This window comes from Myotis lucifugus, unplaced genomic scaffold (genome assembly GCF_000147115.1).
Source record: "Myotis lucifugus unplaced genomic scaffold, Myoluc2.0 scaffold_71, whole genome shotgun sequence".
Lineage (NCBI taxonomy): Eukaryota > Metazoa > Chordata > Mammalia > Chiroptera > Vespertilionidae > Myotis > Myotis lucifugus.
The window spans coordinates 2,790,442-2,812,531 of NW_005871119.1; the positions used below are offsets into that span (position 1 = coordinate 2,790,442).

Sequence of the window (22,090 nt, forward strand, 5' to 3'; positions counted from 1 at the left end):
ACCCTACCCCCAAGTGCACAAATTTTTGTGCACCGGGCCTCTAGTATCTATAATAATAAAAGCATAATATGCTAATTAGACCGGATGGCCGAACAGCGGAACAACCTTCTGGATGACCTTCTGGATGAAGCCAGGGCTTGCAAGGGCCAAGGCAGTTGCTGGGGCAGGGCTGCGAAGTCCGAGCCCCTTGCACAAATTTTGTGCATCGGGCCTCTAGTATATATATGCCTCTACAAACACTGTAACACAAAAAACATTATGTATTACTTTATTAAGCAACTAATTAATGTAATTACTAATACATTTTCCTCTTCAATACAATACAGGTTCTTTGTAGAGGTCAAAGTGGAAAAGTTGAGCCAAAGGGAAGAAAAGAAACAGGAAGGGAGAATAACCATCGAGAGCATCCCAAGGTTTTAACTATTTTAGGAAAGTAACAAAAACCACTAAAATGGTATGGCAAGAAATAAAAGCATATGTACTTTTATTCTCTCTACTCAGTATTCCTAGGGGGTCTGAACTGTAGGGTAGAACCCTTGATTGAAGCAATGTTAAGAAAGCAGTATCTTCTTTCAAATTTTAATTAGTCTGTTCACCTTATACTTTGAGCTCTCTTCTCTAGACACAAGAGCATTACATAAAAACCATGTACCTTATTTAACCAATGAATTGTGAGAAAGAGTGTTACTCTCAAACAGTAATTTTAAGTGATGGTGTATAATTTATCATGCTTCCCCTTTCTGTCTGCCAGGACAAGCAGATAGTGGGGTACCAGGTAGCCTGGATTCAAGCGTGAGGTCAAGCCAGAGCAGCTGTACTTCTCTCTCCCCCATACACATTAGTGAGAAATAGAATTTGATTGTTTAAAGTTTTAGATGTCTTTTAGGCTTGCTTGTTACTATGGCTGGAGTCTGGGAAAGAAGCAATAAAACTCTTGTATGCAGATAACATAAATATATATGTAGAAAATCCAACAGAATTTACTAAATTCTACTCCTCGGTCTCCCATAATACAATTTTTATTAAGAATTTTGTGTCAGACCAATACATTTGCTTGAAGAAAATAATTTGACAACTTTAACATTTTAGTGTCATTTTATACTACAAAGCTTTATTTACAGTTCTTCAGAATATATTTCAGTTGTCAAACCATTGTTCCAAGTGTGAAATGATATCAAATAGGTTAGATTTATAGAAAAGCATAACACAGAAAACAATTCTATAATTAAATATATAGTGCCACTAGTGGTTGTTATCTTTAGTTTTCTTTTGAAAATAACCCACTGAATTTTTCTGCCAATAACATTTCACACTGAAGCTGTCTTCAAGAGCAGATTTCCACAGAATCAAAAATATGACAGTCCAATGTACTGTGCAGGTGATATTTGACAGTTTCTGAGTAGCTGCAAATCATTGCTTTTCCCCCTTTTTTTCAAAAGTCTTGGATGATGAAGAGGAATCATGACTTTGATCACTACTATAGTGCTCATACAAAGTCTGAAATTAAAAACACAAATCTGTTTTATAACTTAAAAGTCAACATATTATCAGATTAATAGAGACAACTCATCTTTTTAATATGTAATAAATTTCTCTCTTGTTCTTATAATTAGGAAATTATTTTACAAATGGTTGGAAATAATTAAGAATTTTAACACCTAGCTTGACCTAAATATCAGCTATGAATGCAGCTCAATTTCTCTATATGAGAAGTGAACCATACTATTAATAAGCATATTTGTGCATCTTCAAGGCCATCTTGATCTTACTTTTTCTCAAATAAAGACAGTCTTAGATAAATTCCTATATTGTAAAATACACTCAATAGGAAATATACTTTCCAATAATATTTAAACTAATGAACAGAAGACATTTAAAAAATCATATAAATTATCTTAAGTATAATTAGCTATATTAAAATCTATTATTTTTTAAAAGGGTTTAAGGCCAAGCCAACATCTAATTTATGAAGATGATATCTTTACCATCAAGGAACACATAACCTTTTTGATAAAGGTAACTAATCCACCTCAATTTCATTTATAGAAGGCTTTAAACAACACAATGGTAGAAATTTAATATGGAGATATGAAATATAGAGCAAAATTACAAAACAAACTTTGTCTAATGTTAATTTCTAAAGCCACTGATTAAGCCATCAGCACTTGAGAAAATTTAAGAAAAAATTTATCTTATATCATACAAATGCAAAGTAGTGAGTAAATAGTTAATTCCTCCAGTAATGTGTCCAACTTCTTAACATCTTTGATTGGCTTTACCATAGCCTAGAGCAAAAAGCTCCCATAATTGTACAATAATGTTATAACTGAAATATGTAATTAGTAATTGCTTGGTAACTAAACAAGTTGGTCAATAAGTGCACATAAGGTTCTAGAAATGATCAGGTGTTTGATGGCAGCGAGATAAAAAATGATGATATAGATATAAACAGGCCTTGGGAAACGGAAAGGTTTGAGACTTTTTTTGAGAAATGTACTGACTGCTACATGCATCTTCACATAAGTCATTATATGTGACAGATACTGTGATTATTCTGAGATTATTTAAGAAAAACATTGGGTAGAAGAAATGAATTCAAAAGCTGTTAAGAATTGTGTTGGTTTAAGACAAATTCCTCATTAAATTTATTCCAGTTGAGACTTGACAGCAATCATTTGATTGCACTTTATATGACAATCCACTTTCAGTTATGCTATCTACACAATAAGAATGTAAACCAAATAAATCTATATGTCAAAAGCACATATTAAGTATCTAAATATAGATAAATATTATTTCATAGTTGATCTGATGATTGGACTTTTATTTGAATTACCCATTTAAGTATTTAACGCACTAAACTATATAAAACAATTAACATTAATGTAGAAAGAAAATAGAAATATTTACTTTAGCAGCTTTCAAAATAGAATTAGGAGAATTCAGACCAACAAGTTGGCCCAGAACATGTTTCATTTCTTCAGAGGCTTTCTTATGGCTACCTGTAAAAACATATAATTGATAATACACTGGTACCAATAAGAAAAATATAACTTCATATATAAACACATTTGTTAAATAGTATAATAACTGGCATTCTTGTAATTTATCACTGATCATAGCCCCTTACCTAGGATAAGTAAAAATATATGCCAGCAAGTAAAGAAAGGCAATTTCATTTATTTTAGTATTTAGCTTAAAAAAAGAAGTTTTCTTGCGCTGGCCAGTCTGGCTCAGATGGCTGGAGTTTCATTCAGTACACAGAAAGGCTGCGGGTTTGATTCCTGGTCAGGGCACGTATCCAGGCTATGGGTTCAACCCTATTTGTGGCATGAGGAAGTAACTGATTGATGTTTCTCTCTCATAGTGATGTTTTTTCCTCTCTCCCTCTCCCTTCCTCTCTCTAAAATCAATAAAAACATATCCTTGAGTGAGGATTAGAAAGAAAAAAAAAAAGAATCAGGTAATACATTGATTTTTAAAGAAGTACCTGGATGAGTTTGAATCTGAACATATGGATGCGCCAGAAGCTCAGCAATGGATATCCTCTTTTTAGGGTCCCTTATTAAACAACACTATAAAAATAGATGATTATTATTTTTTTAAACAAAGCAAGTTCTCTTACATAATATTGATAAAATATTTTTTTCAGATTGAATCGTATTGCAGAGGTTGCTTTCTAGATAGCCTACTCAGAAATGAGATTATTTCACATCACATTTTGCAAAATCCCCAAGTATTTATTTTAAAACTAACACCCTCAAAGTGAACATAACATGCCTTATAAAGCAAATTCAATCAGCAATTTCTTTCAATGGACCAGTTATAGCTAAGTCACTTAGATAATTCCAATAATTTTAGGAAACAATTAAGTCCAATTGACCATTGAACAGCATGGGTTTCAACTGTGTGGTCCACTTTTTCAATAAAAACTATAAATGTATTTTATTCCTTGATTTTCTTAATAACATTTTCTTTTCTCTAGCTTACTTTATTGTAAGAATACAGCATATAATACATATAGCATACAAAACATGTTAACCAACTATGTTATCATTAAGGCTTCTGGTCAACAGAAGCCTATTGTTACATTTTTGGGAAGTCAAAACTTATATGCAATTATTGACTAGGGGGGATGGGCACTCCTAACCTCCAGGTTGTTTAGGGTTAACTATATATAATATATTGTTCTTCTATATCCATATATTATTAATGTTACCTTTAACACATCTTGAAGATCTTTCTCTGGAATATCAGGAAATTCGATTTCATGATTAGAGTCAATTATGGCATGTAATTTAGAAATCTGATTAATTATATGCTGAAATGGTGTTTTCCCGTAAGTCATATAGTACAAAATGCATCCCAAAGACCAAACATCACTTTTGGGGCTTATCTAAGTAAAGAAACAAACAAACAAAACAAAAGAAAACAACAGAAATAAGTTGCCATTATTTTAATATAAAATTAAATGTAGACTATTATACTCACACCTATATATCCTAATACTCAAAATCATAACTAAACCTAAATTAAAGTTTAAGTACTATATTTTGTTTACATGACAAAACAGGTTTTTCTAGTTTTAATTATAATTGGTTATTTTACCAAGAGATGAGCTTTACTTTAAATCTTTCAACAAACTCATAATTAAAATATCTCAACTAAAACAAAATACTACAATCTTGTCAGTTTATGAAAATACAAAACTAAAAAATTTAACTGCAAAATTTAAATTTACTTGTTTTTCCCAAAGTTATTGAGTTGTAATAAATTATTTATAATACATTTTTATATAAACTTATAATATGTATAGATTTTTAAAAGGTTATTTAAGTTGAGCTGTCTTAAACTCAAGACAAACTATAGAGCCACGCTGAGCTGAGCTTGAATCACTAGCTGGTAATTCTATGCATCTCTGTTTCCTCACTTCTTAAAATAGAGATAATAAAAGTACCCTGTTGGGCATTAAACAATATAGCTATGAGATATGAATAAGCATACAGAATAGTTTCTGGTTATAAGTACTTAATAAATATTACTTATTAAATGTTCTTTGTATTAAATATCTCATTAGAAATAATGTGATATAACATAATTATCCTTTTTACATTACTAAAAATATAAATAACAATCTATACTAATAATAGACAAATATGTAAATTGACTGTCCCTCTGCAACACCCACGCCAATCAGGAGTATGCAAATTGACCCGACAAAAATGACGGGCCTGTGAGCAGCGCACATGCGCACAGGCGCCAAGTGGCTGGGGACAGGGTGGGACGCCTGCCCGCCACGTAGCCAGGGCGACGCAGTGGGCGATCCCGGGACCCTGCCCACTCCGAGCCTGTGGGCAGCACACACACACACGCCGGCATCGAGCAGTTGGGGTTCTGGGGACACCACTGGAGTGTCTGGTCCTGTCAGCAGGGCCTGGGGGGGCGGCTGAAGTTCCCAGTCCTTTTGGTTTCTGCAGCCCCTGGACCGGAAGCAGAAACCAAGAGTGTGGGGAACACCAGGTCTCAAGCCACATGCGGCTCTTTGGTCCCTTGAGTGTGGCTCTTCCACAAAATACCACAGAATACCATGTGCCGGCACGCACGTACAGTGCGATTGAAACTTCATGGCCCATACACAGAAGTTGGTATTTTGTGGAAGAGCCACATTCAAGGGGCCAAAGAGCCGCATGTGGCTCACGAGCCGCAGTTTGCCAAGCCGCAGTTTGCCGACCACTGTCCTAGACAGTAGAGCAAAGTGAGCCTGGAGCAAGTTACTGTTGCGGGTGGGGGATGGAGGGAAAGCAAAGGTGAGAGACATAAGTCAGAGTGTCGGGAAAAATTAAAAGGCAGATATCCTGCAACTTCTAGGAAATCTCTACCAATGGAGCAAAGAAAAAAAAAAAGACCTCTGTTATTCTGTGAGCACCAAACCAAACGGTTGGGGTCTCAGACAATTCCCTCATATGATTGCAAAGACAGACAGAAACTCCCGAATTGGAGAGGGCTCCCCTGAAGGCTCCCAGATTGGAGAGGGTGCAGGTCAGGCTGAGGGACCCACCCCCTTGCACGAATTTCATGCACCAGGCCCCTAGTGGATATAATAAATGAGAATGGATAAATTCCTCTTTTAAAGATATTTACTCAAATATACATGAAAACAAAATATAATCATGCTCTCCACAAAAGATTGATCTAAACCAAATGACACAGAAAGATGAAAGGAAAAATGGCTAGAAATTGACATATATAACCAAATGCAAAACAGGTGAAAAAATAAAAACAGAAGAAAGCAGACAGCAATGTTAATATTAGAACAAGAGAACATGGCAAAATGTCTTTAAGAGAAGAAACACTTTCTATAGTCATAAAAAGCACAATCAACTAAGAAGATATGATAGTTATGAACTTCTATGCAGTGAAACCACATTTAATAGAACCAAATTAAGCAGAAACTATTAAATTATTTTGGGGAGGGGCAGAGATATTAATATGCCTTTCAGAAGATGACAGACAAAACAGACCACATTATCTGAATAAACATTCAGAAAACTAAGTATTAACTAAAAAATAACCTCCTTTTCCTCTAACCACCTGGAAATTAAGTCAACTTCTAATTTAATCACAGATTTAAAAGGATATCAGATAATGGAAAAATGGCAGTGGCAGCATAGTTTTGCAGTCTCTCCAAATCCCCAGCTAAGGTGGACAAAGTAGCAGCAAAACCATAAACATAGAAACTATTTATAACAAAACCAGGTGAAAAACTATACCCAGGAATGCCAGAATATAAGTGAATGGAGACAAACCACCAACAGCCACAAGTCCTGCACAGCAGAGGCAAGTAATCAATATACCTGAGATCTTAAAACAGAAGCCTCCATATAGACAACAGATGTTCACTGGAAAGCAATGTGAGACAGAGCTAGATTGGGAGGAGTTTTGAGCTCTTCAATAGTAGGAATAAACTCACATGTTGGGATAAAAATTTATCTTCTTTACAGAATCACTAAGGCTATTGGAAAACAGCAGGTGATTCAACTGAATTAATATTTACCAATATATATTAAAGCACTGGGTTGACAACTGAAAAATTCTGAATTTTGAATGTAATTCAAAATAAAATTTTATTCTAAAGTAAAAAAGAATAAAATAATTTTAAAACTAAAATTACAAATTTTAGGAATTAATAAAAATAAGAAACACCAGAGTAAAACCTATAAATAGAAGCAAAAGTAAAACTCGGTGAAATTCAGTTTTAATATTTTAATTATAAGCAAGAATACTAAGATTAAATGAGCAATTATTTAAATCCAGAAGCTAGAAAAAAATAAACCTAAAGGGATACAAATAAAGATAAAAGTAGAAATTAGAGAGCACATGAGGAAAGTATTAATAAATTAAATCAAGACCTGTTTCTTTAAAGATACTTAGAAGCCACAATTTTTGGGAGGGAAGGAAAATATAGTTTAGTAAATAAAAGCACATTTATTGATCAATTATTTTGAACTGGATAATGTACCAAGTGTTTTATATTCTTTCTCATTTAATTCTCAATTATTTTTAAAACAGGTACTGTTTGTAAGCCTAAGTTATAGATGAAGAAACAAGGCAAATGGAGTCGCAAAGACAGTTAATGAAGAGGCAGATCTATGACTTGAACGCAGTCCCTGGACAACAATGTGAGCTTCCATCCAGCTGGTTACGCTGTCACGGAGAACAGGTTAGCTTGGCAGCAGAGGCACCGTGGCAGGCGAAATGGGCCCAACAAAGGGCACTAATGAGCTGGCACAAAGCTCCCTGAGGTGGTCAAATAAGATAAGTGGGAAAGTAGCCAGTGGCAGGCCAGGAAAAATTATATACTAGAGTTGTATTTGAAAATGTAGAATTCACAAATGAATAATTGGTTAAGAAATAAAATGTAAGAATCAAAGAGGAAACAACAAAGATTTCAAAGGTTATCAATTCAATGTTATTTAAGGTGCTAATTTAGTCTTTATTTTTTTTCTTTAATGTTAAAACTTAAAAATACCCTAAGTGCATTTCTTGCAGGAGCACAATGTGTGTCATCACCATATTAAAAGCACAATATTAAAGAACAACCTCAAATCAATAAAGAAGGGTGAAATTAAATTCCATGACAATCTACTTAAAAAGGCAAGGTCTCTGCAATGGCCTAAAAAGTTTTAGAACTTAAATAACTTTCAGTTATCTGTTAAGTTCATTCAGAGAATAGAACATTACCCATTAATGTTAGACAAATGACAGATAATGTTTATAGTACCTTTGATTTGGATTTCCCATTCTCTCTTGAGGAAGACATATCTTTGATGGCTTCTGGGGGCATATAATTAACTGTACCAACCTATTTGCCAAATCATAGAAAACACAAATCAATGAAAATACTACATTCTGCTTTCAATTTTTAAAAACATGAATGCCAAATTCTTGGAAACTTAGGTAATTAGATTTCAGTAATATATCTGAAAAGCTTAAACAACCAACAACAATAATAAGACTTAAATTTCTTCAAAACTCCAGCAAATTGACTCCTTTCAGAATGCTGAGCTTTTTCTATGATTATGGTGGGCAACTACCATAAAACTGTCCAGGCTAAAATTATATTAATGGCCATAAACTTAGAAGGAATTGATCAATCACACATTTCTGTGCTGAAATAGACTGAGAATGTTGTTTTATGCTTTTTTGTATTTTTTTAAATAAACCAACCAACAATGTAGCTTTTCTCCTAGTACTCCCTGGGCCCATGTCCAAACTGAGATTGGATGGGTATCTAAATCATGTAAGAATTTTCACAGTTGGATTATGCCAACCTTACACAGCATTCATTTTATTCTAAAATAAACGATTCTGCTTTCAAACATGGAATACTGTATTTTTAGGGCGTTGGCATAGAAGATATCTTCAAAGCGATTTACAACTAAATGTTCAGTCATATTTTTAATATAAAGGGAAGTGATTGTTCCATAAAATCTTTGAAGGGAACATTGCTCATCTACTCTACCTACTAGACTACAAAAGTCTAGTTTTACTCCTAGAATTAAAGCAGATCCACATCAGAAATCTGTGTAGTACATAGAACACATCATCTTGGCTCCAAGCAGGATTGTTTTTAGTTATTTTTTGCTGTCATCACTTTAGTTTTTATGGCAACAATTTCTTTAAGTTTGCTATTGCATATCCTATTATAAAAATGCAGCTGAGAACAATATTTACTATGGTGTTTCCAAAATAAAGGCCCCCTTAAGAATTTTCTTCTTTTTCAAATGTAAGTGATAAGAAAAGCTTTATTTCTCTGGAATAAAATTAAATTATCTTACTTCATGGACAATAAAAAACATGTAACTGCAATCCTTCTTTGGTTGCTAGCAGGAAATTCTGAGACCAAGTTTCAGGTGAATTTTAGATCATGACCAAGATGATTTCCAAGATAGGTATTACTGCCTCTCTACCTTGACTATAGGAAAATCACCCAAAATTGATGGATATACTTCTGCCAGATTTTGACTTTCTATACAAAATTGTATTAGTCATGGCTTTGATTTGTTTTTATAGTAATAGTATCTATTCTTATAAAAAGGCTTCAAATCCTTTGAAGAATGAGGTAGGTAAAAATAAAATCCCCATTAGCAAAATAATACTTCACAAGTGAAAAGGAATTGGACCCTACTGGGTGGTAACCAACCATTTATTAAGTCTTACCTGAGAATCTTTAACAATACTTGTTGTATCTGGTTGCATTTGGTTTGCAATCCCAAAATCAATTAGCTTTAGCATTCCATCAACTATCAGAAAGTTAGCAGGTTTCAGATCACTGTGAACAATGCCTTCAAAATAAAAATCCTTTGTAATATCAGACAATGTAAAACATACTAAGTATAAAAAAATTCAAATCTACTGGCTGTGTTGATTCCTTTAATTACTCATCAAAATAAATATTCATTTTTAATATATTTTACCAACATATAGTGCCTGCTATGTGCCAGGCACTATTATTAGTTTATTGCTTGTATGGAATCATTTAATACATCCATGCTGAGGTAAGTATTATTATTATTAACCCTATTTTTAGGTGAGTAAACTAAGGCAAAGAGTTTAAATGATTTGTTTGATGTCACAGGCCTCAGTGACAGTGCCATGAGTTGAACCCAGGTGCTCTGGCTTCAGAGTTTATGCTTAACCACTGTAATTCACGCCCACTAGGAAGCATTGTAAACTACACTGCCATATAGTCAGACCCCTAATGCTACTGATGCCTCCATCCCTACAGCTTGATCTTGATGACTGGTGAATTATCTTTAACTTACAGGAAGGAAGACATGAAGAGACAAATTACAATTATCTGGGTTAACAGTTTTGTGTGTTTTTTTAAAGGATACAGTAAAGGCAGAGAAGCCCTAACAAGAACCAAGTCTAAGTAAAGTAAAAACCAACCAGAAGGAAGGGCTAAGAGTTAAAAAACAAAACAACAAACTAATTCCCACACAAGGCACACAATACAAAATGACTAGAATGAGTGAAATAAACATCTCAGATTTTTAGGATGCCTGAACCCAAAGATCTGCTATAATCCAAGTATTTGGAGACCTACGGTTATGACTATGTTGATACTGATAAAGATACATTTAGTATTTATTGATGCATATGTGGGACTTGAGTTCATGCCCTATATTATTTGGTTGACAGTGTTTTAGAGAAATGGTTTTGTCCCTTCATCTTTAAGTAAACTTCCAAAATCTTTATTTTATCTAGTCTAAAGCTGCCAATAACAATAATTTAAAATTAAAGGAGTATGTCTCTAAGAAGACATTATTAATGGATATTTTAACTTTACATAATAAGAGATTTTAAAATACCATGTTGATGAATTGTGTTAACTGCCTCCAACATATTTTTCCAGTAACTCTTGCGTTCCCATGGATCAATGCATTTTTTCTTTTTAAGCCAACTATTAAGATCAATATTTCCACACTCCATTACCATGTAGATGTGCTGGTCTGTGATTTCACTGTCATTAAAAACAAACAAATAAAAACAACAAAACAATAAATGCTTAGGTTATACTATTAAGATCTACTAGGTACTGATCTCAAGAAATATAGCAAAAAGAGGGGTTTTTTTCTTTTTTATTGTTTAAAGTATTACAAATAGTAGTATGTATGTCTCCTTTTTTTCCCCATTGACCTTCCCCTAGCCTCCCCTACCCCCCGGCACATGCCCTCCCCCGCCCCACCCCCCAGTGTCTTGCATCCATTGGTTATGCTTATATGCATGTATACTAGTCCTTCGGTTGATCTCTTTTTAAATAAAAAATACTCTTACTAATCATAAAGTCGAATGATCTTATCACTGTGTTGTTGTAGTTTATTCAAATAAGCGATTTCATTCCGGTAACTTTCAACTGTTTGGTGATCTGCTTCTTCTAAGTTAACATACTTTATAGCATGTATCTGTTTCTTTTCACTCAACACCTGAAATACCTAAATAATAGAACAAAGGGGAAAGTTTAGAATGTACTAACACAATCCTAAACTTATTAGACAGGTTAAGGAATACTGATATGAATAATTAAGTATTTGGCCTTGTTCTGAATACAGAAGAAAAAAAAACATGTTAGGAGAGTAACAGTCCATTCTCAACTACCTATAACAACGGGCATTCAGTAACTCAAAGGCATAAACCCTAACAAGTTTCTATATCAACATATAAGAAAAGTAATTTAAATTTCATATATGTCATAAGACTCTGTTGAATGCCTTAAACTAGGGAAACAACCTAAGAAAGAAGATATTCAGAAATGTTTAGGAAGACTAAGGGTTATACTAAAGAGTCAATTCATTTCATATATGGTGTTTTTTCCATTGTGCCTGGAGTTGACAATTTCATTCATGAGGTAGAGAATATCTAAAAATATGAGAACAAAGGAAATACATACAAAAAAAGAAACTAATATTATTGATCAATTGCTACTTATGGTACTAATTGTTATCTATCAGTATATTCAGTTGTTAAAAGTAGATTAGCTCTAATTTTCAAAGTCAAGTTTACAGAAACAAGATCCTGTAAACATGTCAGGATTTCTGAGGTCTAGGTGCTCCAGCTATGACAGTCAATTTATAAGCAATATTGATAAGGCAGATAATACATTTCAAAAAGTACAAACACTACTCATGTGTCTAATCTGCAGCAGACACGCAACAGGAATGGGGCTTCTAAAACTCAATAACTCAAATACAAAGTGCCAGTGTAAGCAAGGAAAAATTATATTCATTTGCCCCTTTTGACACAATGAAGTAAACATCACTATTTAAAAGTCATTTAACCTTGTTTTCCAGTAGACACTGGCAAGGAAGTGGCTGTCAGGTACAGCTTAGTTACTTACAAAGTATTACTGGGTTTACTTGCGCACACACAGCAAATTAGAGGGGGGAGGGGGCATAAATAGTGATAGGGCCAGAGGCAACAGAAAATAGCAAGAAAAAAGATAAAAGGAATTTTAAAAGAGCATAAAGCCATTTTGTATAAAGTAAACAGCGTTACAAATCTCAGAAAATAGAGTTATCTAATATTCTGGGTTTTCTTTTAAATATATTTTTATTGATTTTGAGAATCATTGAGGGGCTGCCTCTTGCACACCCCACTCTGAGGATCGAGCCCACAACCCGGGTACGTGCCCTGACCGGGAATCGAATTGTGATCTCCTGGTTCATAAGTCGACGCTCACCCACTGAGCCACTCTGGCTGGGCATCTACTATTCTGTTTGAACACAATGAATATGTTTTTAGTAGTTCCTACCACACAGGGTTCAAAGGATGACTGAGATGATGTGTTTGGAGTATAGCAAATGTTAGCTACCACCATTAAAGATCATTAGAACAGAATAAAATGGGCATTTTAAAACATTAAAGTTATCAGGTATATCAGAAAAAAGATTTGCAGGATATTAAAACTATATAATAAGTTCTCAAAAATTTTGAGCAAACAAAAACTTTTAAAACAATTTTTTGCACGAATGTGTTTTTACTCCCTCTATTGTCCCTGCTCTGGCAAAACTCTTGCCATAACTGATGAGCTGGATTACATAGCCCTTATTTCCATTTCATAGTGTTCGAGTTATAACTTGTCAGTTTTAAGGAAAGTTAATGAAAGAACTAGAAAGGTCAGTGTCTTGACCATTCTTTTTAGCTCCATAACTTTTCTAAATGCTCTTAATAAGGTGGTCACTGTCTAAACTCTAGAATGAAAATAGCATAAACAGTATTGGTTTCATAAAGCATGTCTTTTTTCCTGAAGCATGTTGATTTTGCCAACTCTATAATTAAATAACAATATTTAATTGCACTAAGAAAATATGGGCCAGTCATGACTTATCACTTTGTCCTTCACTTACCAAAGCTTACATCTTCATTAAACTCCAAGGAAAAACTGTTTAAACATTGTTAAGCTTATTCTACATCTTTTAAAAACATGCCACTAAATACATACTTCACTTTGACACTCTTAAAATATAGCTTCATAAGTAATAAATATTAACCAAAAAATTTCTATTAAAGCAACTAAATCAGGTAATTTAGTATATTGATAAAAATCCATTGTATTATCCCTTAACTCCCATGCCTGAAATTTGAGGCAAAGGAAAGAACAAAGACAATGCATACAGAAGAGAAATAAATATTCCTGAACAATTGCTACTTATGGTAATGTACACACACAGTCTTAACCACATCTAATTATTATTAGTCGTTTTAGAAAATTACAGAAAAATTTAAGTTAAACTCAGGCTTTGCTTCATATATCATCCTTAACAACTTACATTAGCAAAACAGCTGAGAAGGGACAGTTCATTCACTCAACAATACTTCTGCCCTGTTATGTTCTAGGTACTGCATAAATCAAACATCCCTGCGTTGATGGAAGCCACATTCAAGTGAGGACACACAAACAACAAACCAAGTAAATCACAGAACATGCTAGAAGATGAGCTACAGGGGAAAATAAAGCAGAAAGGGGGATTGGAGCTCATCAGCGATTGGAAGTGGGAGTTGCCGTTTTAAAGGATGTGACCAAGGAAGGCCTGAGTGAGAAGACACTTGAGCAAAGACGTGAGGATATCTGGAGGAAAATTTACTTACGTTAAAATATACCAGGAGAGCAAGGGCTGAATCAGTGAGACTAGTTAGAGGCCACTGTAATAATCCAGGTGAAAAGATGGAAGTTGCTTAGACCAAAGGGATAATAGTGCAGGTAGTGAGAAACAGTCAGATCTGGAAATGCTTTGAGATAGAACCAACAAGATTTGCTGATTCGCTGGATGTATGCTTGAGAGTAAGTAGAGCCAATGATGACTCCAGGTTTTTGGCCTCGCAATTGGAAGAATGGAGTTGCCATTTACTGAAACAGAAAAGACTGGGAAGCAAGAGTTATCTTTGGAATATATTAAGGTTTAAATATCTAGTAACCTTATCTAGCACGAAGAGGTGCTGAGCAGTCAAACTGAATATACATGTCTAGAATTTAAGGAAGAAATCTGAGCTAGAAATAAAAATTTTGGAATTGTCAGCATTTACCTAGTATTTAAAACCATGAGCCTGAATGAGAACACTAAGGGAGTGAGCCCTGGGTCATTGCATCACTGAGATCAGGGACGTGAGGAAGACAGAAAAGGAACAGCCAGTTGGAGAGGAAGAAAACTGAGAGGCCACATGAGAAAATAAAAAAGTTTTAATGAAAAAAGAAAAAGCAACTATTCCAAATAACCCCAAATCAGAGCTAAGAATTAGATTTGGCATAAATATGGAGCTCATTGGTAATTTTGATAATTATTTTGGTGGAGTAATAAAAGTAAAAATCTGACTTATGTGAACTTAAGAGAACAGAATGAGAAAAATTAAGGAAGTAAGTTAAAGACAACTCTTTTGAGATACCCTCCATCCAGATAATTAGAATCATAGAAATTCAGAACTAAGATAAATTTAGGAAATGATCTATCAATTCCAGAAATTCATTAGTTAACTAAACTCTGTTTCTAAAATGAAAAACTCAAAACAAAGCAAGATTCATTAGTCAAAAACCTTGCTGAACCATCCTAAGCATATTAGTCATTTATATCAGGGTACTGACTGACTTCTAAAAACATTCTTTTGTGATAATACGTAGCTGTTGTTTGCCACCCCTAAGTCAATGTTAATGTTATTTAGAGAAGAAAACTGGAGGGAAGAGCAGGGTATTGGAATTAAGAGATGGGTTTAAAGAGATATGTCATTTGTTGGGAGGAGGAAATGGGAGCCGGGGATGGGAAGAATTTTTTGGCTCAAGGGTAATATGGGGCCCCAGAAGTGAAGAAACAGAGAGACCAAAAACGTAAAAAGCCAAAGAAAGGAAAATTTAAAATATTACATATATCTTTGCAATTAAATGTTTTCAAATACTGGGGGTAGATACTTACCTTACTTGAACCTCCACTTCCTATCTGCTTCAAAATGGAATAAATTCTTCCTTTAACTGAAATACAATCGCTTGCGGAAGAAGATGCTGAAATCTAAATTAAAATACATAAAGATGTGAAGGTTGAAAGAATATGCCTGAGAAACTAGCTTGCATTTAATGTAGTGAAATGCTTCTAATTTTGAAATGATTTTAAATCTTAAGTAATTAGATATTAGTAACAATTATTTTAAAGAGGAAATTTACATACTTTAGTAAAAAAAAATAAACTTACTAAATTAATACACAAACTTCCAAGGTCTATCTTGCCTTTACTTCTTAACATAAGTAGAAGATTTAAAGGGGGGAATGGGGAGTGGAGAACTACTTAATGTTCAACACACAAACTCATAAGCTATCACTTTCTTCTTTCTTACCTATTCTTTTTTCTTACACAAACCTCTTTACTTACATACATACATATACATATAAATGCACAAGTTTTCCCATTTGGCATTACACTGTAAAGAAACAATATGCTAAGGTGCTAAGAGTCAATCTGACAAATGCAAAGATCAGCAATGCCTCCTTTTTGCTGAAGAATGTTCAAGTTATTTAATTTTAACATCAGCACCGTCCTCAGCAAACTTTCAACTGATCTACTCTACAATTGGCCCTTCTTCCCTTCTCTTATACCAGAGCTCTCTGGGGGCCTATAAATGCTTTGAACAGATGGAGTGGTATGAGAGGACTTAGTCTGAGCTGACAAGGAAGCTGTAGACACAGAGCACCTGATTAGCTGGTTAAACAAGTTGAAACAAGGTCTAAATAAATCTCAATTTAACTAAGTCCTGCTTTAGATCACAAATGGTAGAATCTCTCTCGTATAACCTCCTTCTACATTAATATAAAATAGCCAGCCGTCAGTCCAGTTCAGGAATTCTGGCTGAGCAGCACTCCCCCTGTGGGAGTGCATTGACTCGCAGACACTCAGCGCAGGAGCTGCCCCCTGGGGGTCAGTGCGCATCACAGCGACTGGTCGTTCCACTACTCGGTCGATTTGCATATTAGCCTTTTATTATATAGGATTAGGATTCTAATTTCTTTATCCTCTAGTGTTGAAAGACACTGGTGAGTCATGATTTATGTTTTCTGTAAGAAAGTATTAGGCTTTGAAATATATACCTATCATCTTTCATTAAGTTGTGATTTTATAAAGATACTTCACTATGGCCAAACCCCTTTTCTTCGGGAGCTTCCTCTCATATTTAAACTGAACATTTCTGAGAGGGAAGAAAGCAGTTCAATTCATTTCCCCCTAACAGCTGACAATTTTATTTTGTTGTTATTGTTTTTCATAATAAAGTATTTCTGACTTATTTCTAATTCAATACTAATATGAAGTTCAGTTTCCTACACAGGACATTCCACATTCCCCTTAGTTTTTCCTCCTCACTGTCACCAAAGTAGTTGTTTCAAAATGCAAATAAGTTCACTTCCCTGCTCCAACCAGTTCCAACTGCTTCCTATCCTTCATGGGGTAAAACTTCAAGGGCCCAACAGGACACTAAGGATCAGCCATCACCCCTGTTCCTTCCTGAACTCCAGCCACATTCTGGCCTCTTTTCAGTTTCCTCCTGAAACTGAACTCTTCTAGAAGCCTCCCAGCCCCTTCGCTTGGTCATGTTTGACAAGCCCTTAAGACTTTCCCTAACTACTAGATGCTGTAAAAATAAAATCTTTGAAAAATAAAATAAACTAAAATCTTTGAAATGGATCATACCTTAACATATACCATCATAGATAAAGCTTATCAAACCTGTAAATTCTGAAGTGGAGTAACAGGTATTTGTTGCTGGTGCTGCTGGAAATAGGCAGGTGGGCCATAGGGTGTTGACCACTGACAAGCAGGTGGAAAGTCATTCTTTATAACTGGAGTCCTAAAACTAAGAAAGATAAATTTTAAAAAACAAGATTCTGACTCAGTTTTTGTGTGTGATTTTAAAGGTGAATATAAACGTAAATGTGTTACATCAAACAGAATCAAAGTCAGTTTTCATAATATAGCTGAATTATTTATCCTAGACACATCATGAGAAATTTTATTTTGGGGGAATTCTTTCTGAATTGCAAAATAAGTAAGATGGCATTTAAAATATGGAGTTGGGTTTATTCTATAAGAATGTAGCCAAGGTAAAGGTCAGCCTATAGCTGATCATAGAGTTTATGAGTGCTTTTTAACATTAATGTTCTACAACAGCCTGCCATAAACAACTGAAAGCCAATTACATCAGAGAAGTTTGGCTTTTGAGCTGAAAGCCATTCAGTTTGCATTTGTGCTTTGCTTGTCTTATTCACTATTGCATCCTCAGTACCTAGAATGGTGTTTGGCACAAAGAGGTCTGCAAATATTTGTTGACAACTAAATAATCTAATTTCACAAGAAATAACTACATCACTATCATAGTTAGCAATCATTCTTTAAAATATACTAAGTATAATAAAATGAGGTAATATATAGCAGAACTGTATTAAATAGGTAGGAGACTAGGTTCTAAGTACTCTAAGGCCAGCTCTAATTAACATCAAAGATGATATTATGCACATGAAAAGCAAAAGGTACCATTAAGTTATCCTGTAATAAGACATTAAAAATATAGCCACTAATTTAAGAATATGATGTGTCACATCCCTTTATTTCCTTTCTTTGAATGCCATTAATTTGCTTTTGTAATATCCCCAAGTTTCCTATCAGCACTGACCATCCAATTTCTTTACTCGTCCCTCATTCCTATCCACTCAAGTCTTAACCTTCGAACACTCCCAGGACCATGTGACCTGTAAAACCAACCCCTCTCAGAAACTATCACATTCCAATTAACACCTCCTTTGCTATAAAGTGTATCCACCCTTTATCCACTCTAAGAATGTGACCTTTAAATATCTCTCTCAATTAGAGAGGTATCGATGTGGCAATGCATGACTATCAAGTTCTGCATACTTAGAGTAGTTATAGGTTGCAGGTACAGACTACAATATGACAGGGACCTTCACAACAATCCTTAAAAATATATTATATTCCCTCCCCTTTTACAGGTGAAAAAAAAAATGATGCTGAAAAAAATAATATGAATTTTAAAAGTCTTAAAGTAAGACAACAGGATTCAACTCCAGATCTATTTGGCCCCAAAGCCCATGTTATTTCTACTATACCAAGCTAAGAGTCAAAAGTAATTACCAGCTCATGTAATCCTCCAAGGCCCTGCTACTGGGTGTCTGACAAACAGATTTTCGGTCAGTCCATTTTGGTACTGATATTGGCGGTGACTGCTTTGAAACTAAAGAGGCAGGTTGCTCAAAAGTGGTTTGTTTCTGTTAAACCGAAAGAAAAAAAATCACTTCTAAAATAAAATAAAATCATACAAAAAGCATGCTAAAATAGGTAGACATATGTATTACAGCCTTTCGATAACTTTTTAATATAGTGTTTTCCACTCTAAATTCTGAAGCCTTTTATATTTTGCTCAAAGGTATTACAAGTCAAGGGAAGGTACACAGTTTTGTTTAACAAAACAAGATCTAATATCCTCTACCGTCAGGTGTATTGTAACAAGTATTGAAATTTTATAATCTAAATAAGTACCCCGCTGTTCTCCTAAAAACTACTCTTTCTCTAATCAATAAAATCACACTCCCCACTTTATGTCTGGGGGCAAAATAGCCAAATAGTAATTATTTATCAAAATCTGAAAGAGCACACACTTACCTTCTCCCTCATAAGAGACATGTATTTACCTCCTACAAATCCCAAAGCAATGATAAATGACCATCCTCTACAGCAGAGATGGGCAAATTATAACCTGCAGGCTGAATCTGCCTGCTGCCTGTTTTTGTAAATAAAGTTTTATTGGAACACAGCTATGCCCACTTGTTTACATATTGCCTAAGGTTGTTTTCATGCTATAGAGGCAGACTTGAGTAATTACAAGTGACCATCTGGTCTACAAAGCCTACGAACCTTTTACAGAAGTTTGCCAACCCCTGTTCAACAGCATCTCAACCAAACAGAGAATCACATTTTGTTTGAACATTATTAACTGTGTACTCACTACTGTCTAAAGCAGTGATGGCGAACCTTTTGAGCTCAGCGTGTCAGCATTTTAAAAAACCCTAACTTAACTCTGATGCTGTGTCACATATAGAAATTTTTTGATATTTGCAACCATAGTAAAACAAAGACTTACATTTTTGATATTTATTTTATATATTTAAATGCCATTTAACAAAGAAAAATCAACCAAAAAAATGAGTTCACGTGTCACCTCTGACACACGTGTCATAGGTTCGCCATCACTGGTCTAAAGAGATTCACTTCAATTTGGGGACAGAGTTATAGTTATTAGGAAGCCTTCACAGATGTTTAGATTAAGTCAGCTTCTCTATTATAATTTTTAACCTACTGGTTCACATTATGCTCTTGAGAGCCACAATGCATAAATCTCTTCTACTCTCTGTACTTTAAGTTTGAAAATAGCTAGCATGGCCACTGTATCTCTTTTCCTGGATAAATTTTCCATTTCATTTAAGATTTTCTAAAATATATATTTGAATTAGTGGTCAGGGTGGTAGTGAGAAACTGATGGTACTGGAAAGGAGAATGTAAATATAGTCATAGAGTGGGGTGTTTGCATTTGAGATTTTGGAGATCAGAACTAAGATATAGGCAGGGAATGGGTAGCTAATTAAGACACTGGTTATGAAGGAGGAAGAAGTTATGAATTTGAAAGCCAGCTGTAGAACTAGTGACATATAGTTATAGAAACCAACAACAAAAGATGACAGTTGTTGGTCTGAAGTAGATAAAAGTGATCCACAGCCTAATATGTTTAAGGAATGATGAGGAACCCCCAGATTGTTCAGAGTTGACAGCAATTAGCAAGGAACAGGATGGTATATACAGAAGGCAGAGCCTCAAAAGGGCAAGACAGAGAAGAAATGACATGGACATAGCAACAAGTAATTTGTAGCTCTCAGGTAAATTGCCTGTTTTCTTTTTTTTCCCCTCTGTGGTTCAGTGGGGTTTACCTCCTACATGCATCCTGGTCAGGGATCGAACCTGCAACCTAGGTATGTGCCCTGACAAGTAATCAAACCTGCAACCTTTTTGGTGTACGGGACGATGCTCAACCAACTGAGCCACCCGGCTGGGGCGGTTCAGTGGTTTTTAATATATTCACAAGTGTGCAATCATCACCACTATTAATCACATACCATTTTTAGTGTCCTAAGAAGAAACTCAGTATCCATGAGCATTCTCACCCATTCTCCACATCTCCTAGTCTTAATGTCCAATCTACTAACCTATTTTCTATCTCTATGGATTTGCCTATTCTGAACATTTCTTATAAATGGGATCACATAATATAAGGCTTCTCACACTTAGCATATTTTCAAGGTTCATCCATGTTACAGCATTTTTCAGTATTTCATTATTTTTTATTAATGAATAATACAAAATTAGAATACCGCATTTTGTTTACCAATCTCTAGTTCATGGATATTTGCGTTATTTCCACTTTTTGGTAATTATGACTAAAGCTGCTATGAACATTCATGTACAAGTTTTTCTGTGATTATATATTTTCCGTTTTCTTAAGTATATACCTAGGAGTAGTACTGTTGGATCATACAGTAACTTTATGTTTAACCTTTTGAGGAACTGCCATACCATTTTCCAAGTGACTGTACCATTTTATATTCTCACCAGTAGTGTAGAGGGGTTCCATATCTTCATCAACACTTGTCACTGTCTCTTTTTAATTATAGTCATCTTAGTGGTATACAGTGGTATCTCATTGTGGTTTTAATTTTTACTTCCCTAATGACAAATAAATGGTTTTGAGTTCCTTTACCAAACTAAAGGTTGTGGGTTCAATCCCCGATCAGGATGCACATGGGAGGCAGCCAATCAATATTTTTCTCTCACATAGATGTTTTTTTCTCTCTCTAAAATCAATAAAAACAAAAACATATCCTTGGGTGAGGATTAAGCAAAAAAAAGTGGAACAACAAATAGATGCACCCCCCCATGCTCCTGCCTCTCTCTTCCTCCCTTCCTCTCTAAAAATCAATCAATAAAAAATATATATATATTGGAAGTCCTAGCCAGAGCAACTAGGCAAGAAATAAAATGCATCGAATCAGAAAGGAAAAAGTAAAACTGTCACTATTTGAAAGTGACATGATATTAAATATAGAAAACCCTAAAGACTACCAAAAGACTGTTAGAACTAACAAATTCAGTAAAGTTTCAAAATACAAAATCTATATACAAAAATCTATTGTGTTTCAGTAATAATGACCTATCAGAAAAAAATTAAAGCAATTCCATTTATAATTTCATCAAAAATAAAATAGCTAGGAATAAATTTAACCAAGGGTTAAAAAAAACCTGTAAACTGAAAACTGGAAGACACTAATGAAAAAACTGAAAAAGACACAAATAAATGGAAAGATGATCCATGCATATAGATCATCTTAAAAAAATAGTATTGTTGCCCAGCTGGTGTGGCTCAGTGGTTGACTGTCGACCTATGAACCAGGAGTTCAAGGTTTAATTCCCAGTCAGGACACATGCTCGGGTTGTAG

At 34.5% G+C, this 22,090-nt stretch overlaps 1 protein-coding gene across 1 annotated transcript in view; it reads right to left on the reverse strand.

Moving 5' to 3' along the window:
- Window positions 1-1,001: 1,001 nt before the first annotated feature.
- The window catches only part of TTK (TTK protein kinase), a 48,599-nt gene continuing 27,510 nt past the window's right edge, over window positions 1,002-22,090 (reverse strand). The window contains exons 12-22 of the mRNA XM_006090358.3: window positions 18,681-18,814; window positions 17,262-17,388; window positions 15,465-15,557; window positions 11,341-11,498; window positions 10,875-11,026; window positions 9,721-9,845; window positions 8,282-8,362; window positions 4,220-4,396; window positions 3,491-3,575; window positions 2,911-3,002; window positions 1,002-1,497 (exon numbers count right to left, since the gene is read on the reverse strand). Coding sequence (XP_006090420.1) covers window positions 1,411-1,497; window positions 2,911-3,002; window positions 3,491-3,575; window positions 4,220-4,396; window positions 8,282-8,362; window positions 9,721-9,845; window positions 10,875-11,026; window positions 11,341-11,498; window positions 15,465-15,557; window positions 17,262-17,388; window positions 18,681-18,814 — 1,311 coding nt within the window. The 3' untranslated portion in view covers window positions 1,002-1,410. The remainder of the gene's footprint in view (window positions 1,498-2,910; window positions 3,003-3,490; window positions 3,576-4,219; window positions 4,397-8,281; window positions 8,363-9,720; window positions 9,846-10,874; window positions 11,027-11,340; window positions 11,499-15,464; window positions 15,558-17,261; window positions 17,389-18,680; window positions 18,815-22,090) is intronic.